At 53.3% G+C, this 5,562-nt stretch overlaps 1 protein-coding gene across 1 annotated transcript; it reads right to left on the reverse strand.

Annotated features, from left to right (window-relative positions):
• Nucleotides 1–27: 27 nt before the first annotated feature.
• On the reverse strand, nt 28–3,679 carry LOC121673420 (neural cell adhesion molecule 1-like; the record flags this gene model as incomplete). Its single annotated transcript, XM_042046713.1, has 6 exons — nt 28–303; nt 988–1,105; nt 1,509–1,646; nt 2,354–2,497; nt 3,161–3,379; nt 3,542–3,679. Coding segments are annotated over 6 exons (1,004 nt in total), but the record flags the coding sequence as incomplete, so codon positions are not given.
• Between the last annotated feature and the right edge of the window lie 1,883 nt (nt 3,680–5,562).

Consider the following 5,562-nt stretch of genomic DNA (forward strand, 5'->3'; position numbering starts at 1 on the left):
GGGATCAGCCCCAGCAGGCGTTAACTGGGATCAGCCCCAGCAGGCGTTAACTGGGATCAGCAGGTTACTCCCAGCTCACACTGGTGTGACCAGCACCCAGCTGGGCTGCTGGGGGTGCTCAGGGCCTGTTTACCAAAGACTTTGAGGTGGATGGTGGCGTCGGCCTCGCCAGCCTTGTTCTCAGCGATGCAGATGTACTCGGCCTCGTCGCTCTTGTCCACCTTCTGGATGACCAGCTCGGAGCCATCGTAGTTGAAGCTGTATTTGTCCTCATCCTCCACCTCCTCCACGGGCTCTCCATCCCTGGGGGGCACAGAAGCAATCCAAGGCTGGCTTAGGCTCGTTCACACAATTATTGCACTGCAGCTCCTCGTGCTGAGAGGGATCAGCACCTTCTCCCTTCCCCACGGGCTCCAGAGCTCAGCTTGTGGCCTGTTCCCAACTCCTCCTGCCTCAGGGCTCCTGGCAGCTGAACCCCTCAGCCCCTGACACACCACAGAGCTGTAACCCCACCGAGGGTGGCTTCTTGCATACCGAGGCACCATTCCAAGCTGCTATCAGCTTTTCCACGTCAATTTGTGCTCATAACCTGCACCAAAGGCTATGGAACTCCAAGAACAGTGTCCCTGCAGTGTGAGTCACTGCCTGACAGGGAAACGCAGGAAGCTGGGAGGGGACACAGCTGACCTGGCTGAAGGATGGGGAGCACTGAAGGAATTCCTTGTTTTGCTCTGCTTTATTAAACTGTTTTTACCTCAACCACCAGGATTTCTACCCTCTGATTCTCCTCCCCACCCCACCCCCCTGGGTGGGCTCTGTGCTCCCTGCCTAACCCACAGCAGAAGGTGACTTCAGCCCATCATGAGGCCATTCTTGTGAGAAAAATCAACTCATATCCCAGTTAGAACATTCCCTGCCCTCCAGCCCAGCTTTCCAGGCCTGGGGAATCATCCACACCCCAGCAGGACACTGCACACAGCTTCTTACTTTGTCCACGTCACGGTGGGCTCAGGAAAGCCGTCAGCATCACAGGCCAGGGTGACAGACTGGCTGAGGTTGGCAGTGGCATTCATGGTGCTCTGCCTGGCACGCACGGAGGGAGGGACTGCAAGAGAGGAAAGCCAGGGCTGAGTTGGAAGGGACAGAAGGTGTGAGCGAGAGGGAGGCTCCCTGTCCATCTCTGAAGCCACCAGTCACCCAAACCCTGTCACCACCACCTGCAGGCTTTGATCCATGGGTTTGAGGCACAAGCTCTCCAAAACCATCAGCACAGTGGAGAAAGGTCAAAAAACCTCAGTGTGGTGGCCAAAACCCCTCGTGAGTGCCACCAAGCTCAGTTCCTCACTCTTAAGCTTCAGGTTTCTTGACATGTTTTTTTCCTGTAAACACCTGAATTTTCCTGGTAAAGACTCACTGGATTCCATGGACATTTTTATTGGACACAGCAGAGGAGGAGGATGCTGTGAATCTGAGGCTGCAGCCCCTGCTCTGAGCCCTGAGCCCCTCACCATTCACGATGACCTGGATGTCTTTGAAGTTGATCTCCCCACGGGCCAGGATCCTCCCCTCACACCTGTAGGTGCCCTCATCTGTCTTCTTGATGCCCCGGATCTGCAGGTAGTTGTTGGACAGGACGATGAACCGCACTGCAAAAGACAAAAGGAAGGGAAGCTCACTCCAGGTTCTCCTCTCTTTGCCCCTTCTGGGCTTGGTGGAATAAAATCTCTCTCCCCACCATTAACTGGAGATGCTGCTGTAGCTGGAGCTGCTTCTGCCAAGGAAGAAACATCTGTGCAGAGCAGCCAACTGCTCTGGTGCTGTGCAGTGGGAGTGCTCTGAGAGATGAACAGATAAATGTTCACACAGACACGTTTACACTGCATCACATCCGGCAATGAGCAGTTTGGGACTTAGCCCTCCTGCCCAAGAGCTCCAACCTCACTACCTGTGTGCCAGGGGTGGGGAACCTGCTCAGCTGCAGTCAGGGCCTCCCTTGGGAAGAGAGGGAAAAGTTCTTGCAAGGAGCTTTCAGCCCCTTTTCCTCAGGAAAGCTGGAGGGTGTCACAACATTCAGCTTTTCTGTCTGATGGCACTTCTTTGATCTGTTTTGGTTCTTTTCCAGCATTCCCTGGCTGATTCCAGTGCCAAAGCCTGATGGCCATTTCTGTGGGAACACGACTGCCCTGCCATTGCCAAACCACAGCACCTGGAAGAATTAAATTCACATCCCATGGCCTCGTGTCAGGCACAAACTGCTTCTCCTGTCCCTTGTGACCACCAGCATTTTGCGTGTGAGCCCTGATAGGAGATGGGAGACGTTTGACCCTGGAACGGACAAGAACCAAGACCTTACCATCCTTTTTTAGGATGACATCCCTGCCTTTGTGCTTCCAGATGATGGTGGGGGGCAGTGAGCTGACCACGTCACACACAATCACAGCATCGTCCCCTTCCTTGAATTCCTGAGGGGTGGGAGCGTTCTTGAACATCAGCTTTTCTGGAAGCAAGGGAAGGAGAGGGTCACTGCAGCTTTCTCAGCACACCTGGAGCTGTGCTCCTGCCTCCAGCCTGAGGGAAGCACAGAAACCCCCAAACCCCCAGAAATCTCCTTGTTCCCAGGGGAGGATAAAGGTCTGAGTGAGTGCACTGCCCACAGCACCCCCACTTCCAGGCCTGTGCCCACAGATCACCACTCTGAATAACCCCCACTGCAAAATGTGAGCTTGGCACTGCTCGGCCTCCCTGCAGGGAGGGAGGAGCTGCTCCCAGGGCTCTGCTGGACAAGCTGAGGGCTCATTCAAACCCTCTGAATGCGTGGGCCACTCTACTCCACACTAGAGGTGTCTGTCACCCACAACAGCTCCTCTCTCTGTTTCTCCTGCCAGAAGCACCAGAACCCTCTCCTTCCAGCCCTTGCTCTGCTGTCTTTCAGAAGGATTTAAGCTGTGGAGGTGCTGGAGAAGCCCTGACCATCCAATTCATCCTGACTCCCACTTACCCCTCCACACCAAGAAAGGAGAAGGCTGCATCTTCTTAACACCCCTTTCCCTCCACCCTCCCTCCTTCCCCTTCAAACCTTTTCCTAGGAAGGTGAAACAGTTTCCTCCCTAATCCTGCCTCATAAACGTGCAAGAAAAAAGCCTGGGAGGCGCTGCCTTACGGAAAATCTTGACGTTGACAGTGGCCTCGGAGTCGCCCTCCTCCAGGCTGCTGACCACACACTTGTAGATGCCGGCGTCGTCGATGTTGGCATTGTAGATGGTGAGGGTGGAGGAGAAGTCATCGTTGCGCACCACAGAGATGCGCTGCTGGTTCGGGGTCAGCCTCTCCCCGTTCGGGGAGAACCACGAGATGTCCTTGAACTTGGCCTCCCCTGCCACTGGGGGTGAGAAAAGAGCACAGTGAGCCAGCCCAGCTCTGCACTGCTCACAAACCCCGCTGCTGAAGGGCTCTAAACCACCCCAGGCGGCAAACACCATCACAGCCCGGTGTACTTTCATTTTTAACTCATTAAATCCAGGTGCCCTCAGCCACCACACACCTTGACATAAGAAGAACTTGGATTCTCCAACGCTGATCTCCCCCTGGCTTGGAACAATGTCCACTTGGAGAGAGGCTGGGAAGGGAATGAGCACAGTTAGACAGGAGCAGTGATCTCCAGCAAAAAAGCTTTGCCAACCTTAAAATCCCCACAGATCCCTTATTACAGTCCAGTATGATGCCTATTTTCTGATCTGAATTGCTGGTTTGAAACAAGAGAGGAAGGTTTGAAACACGGGAGGAAGGACAGCACCCCTGCCCTCCCCATTCCCATTTACCGTCAGCCCTTCCCAGTGCACAACCACGCAGGCCCAGTGCCCTTTTCCCCCAGCAACATCCCTGCCTCCTTCTTCGCTGCATAAATTATGACCCATTAGGCAGAAAATGTAATTGGATTCTGGCTCTCCTCCAGCTATAGCTTAATTCCAGGCAGATCTGTGGCCTAACAAGCCCGGGTCAAGTTGAATTTGAGGATGCCAAAATAGGTTTTCTTTGGAAAACACCCTCTGTGTTTTCATGTAGTGCATGAAAATCTGCAAATCTCTCTCCCACAGCAGCTAATTTTACCTCCAGACCACAGAGGCATTATTTCAGCTGCCAAGCACACCTGGGGTTTTAAGAAACATGCACTGCTTCAGGAATGAAAACCTGGCTGTGTGTGCCAATGGCAGCATTCCTTAAAGTGCTGGGGAAACACATGGATTGGGGGATAGGCACTAAGTACGGAGCTCCCACAGCTGAAGGAGCACTGCCTGCCCTCATTAGGAAAGGGCAGGAATATCAGGATTTTCTGAGCACATTCTTTAGCCAACAGCCACCCTGACGCAGCATTTCCCTCCAGAAAGAAACTGGAAGCAATAATCGGAGCCAGGATAATCCCAGCACAAGGTCCCTGCACTTTTCTGGTTTCCCTCTCCGGAGTTCAGCAGGTTGTACTGATAAATGCTGGTATTCCAGCCCGAAACACTGGGATACAGCCCCAAACACCAAGAACCCAGCCAAGACTCAATTTGAAACAGAGCTTAGGAGCTGAGTGCTCCAGTTTGGGCCACGGTCACATGGAGGGCTGCACGTCCTGCAGGGATTTCAGAAAAGGACATTAAAGTACCCCTGGACCTTCTGAGTAACGGGAAGGAGCTTGGAAAACCAGCCCAGGGAAGGGCTTTTAGAGCAGCCAGCAGGCTGCTTTCTGCTCAGCTCTGGGGTGCTGCTGAAATGGCTCGGAGCTAATTGAGATCTAACAGAAATTCATCCCCGTTTTTCCCCCACACTCCACTCCGTAAATGCAGCCCTGGCTCTCTCCTGCACTCAGGAGAGTTTGCTGCCTGCTGCGAAGGCAGTGGCACAGGCTGGGGTTGTTAATGCCTTTCATTCCATCCTCAGGTGATTTCTGTTCCAGCCAGAATGGAGAAGAAAGGCTCCGTGGAAAGCACTGAACTCTCCATCACCCCGAATTCAGCATCTGGGCTCTACCTTACATCTTTTTTTAGGCCTGTCTGTGCCACATCAGCTGCACAGAACAGGAGGAAATCACACAGCCAGGGAATATCTCACTGCAAATACAGCCAGAAGGGCCAATTGGAGATCAGAGCCCGGGCAGCAACAGCCAGCTCGCAGATTTTCCTGTATTTATTTCCAAGGCCTCCGCTCCTTCTGTGCATTGAAACGCTGGGTGGATTTTCAGAGAATGAAACCTGGCAACCACCCCTGGGACACAGGAAGGCAAAACTTCTTGGAGTTTTAGAAAGGAGAGAAGGAAGGACATCCCTGGTTCTGCCTCATTCAGTCAGTGCTCCCTCTGCTCCCCCAGCTGCAAAATTATCATTAAATCCCATAATTAGTGGAATAAAGAACAGCATTTCTGCAAAGGTTGTGCAGAGGGGCAGCGATTCCTTCACTGTACCTCAGCACAGTCCCTTCCCATTGTGAGGGAGGCACAGGAGGAACCTCCTGGCATTGATCCTAACTCCAGAAAGGCACATTTCAAACCCAGGAATCGCCACGAGACAGAACTGTGGCCTC

Source organism: Corvus kubaryi, unplaced genomic scaffold (genome assembly GCF_017639235.1).
Source record: "Corvus kubaryi isolate FWS band 111438036 unplaced genomic scaffold, C.kubaryi_AGA036_p1.0 65408, whole genome shotgun sequence".
Lineage (NCBI taxonomy): Eukaryota > Metazoa > Chordata > Aves > Passeriformes > Corvidae > Corvus > Corvus kubaryi.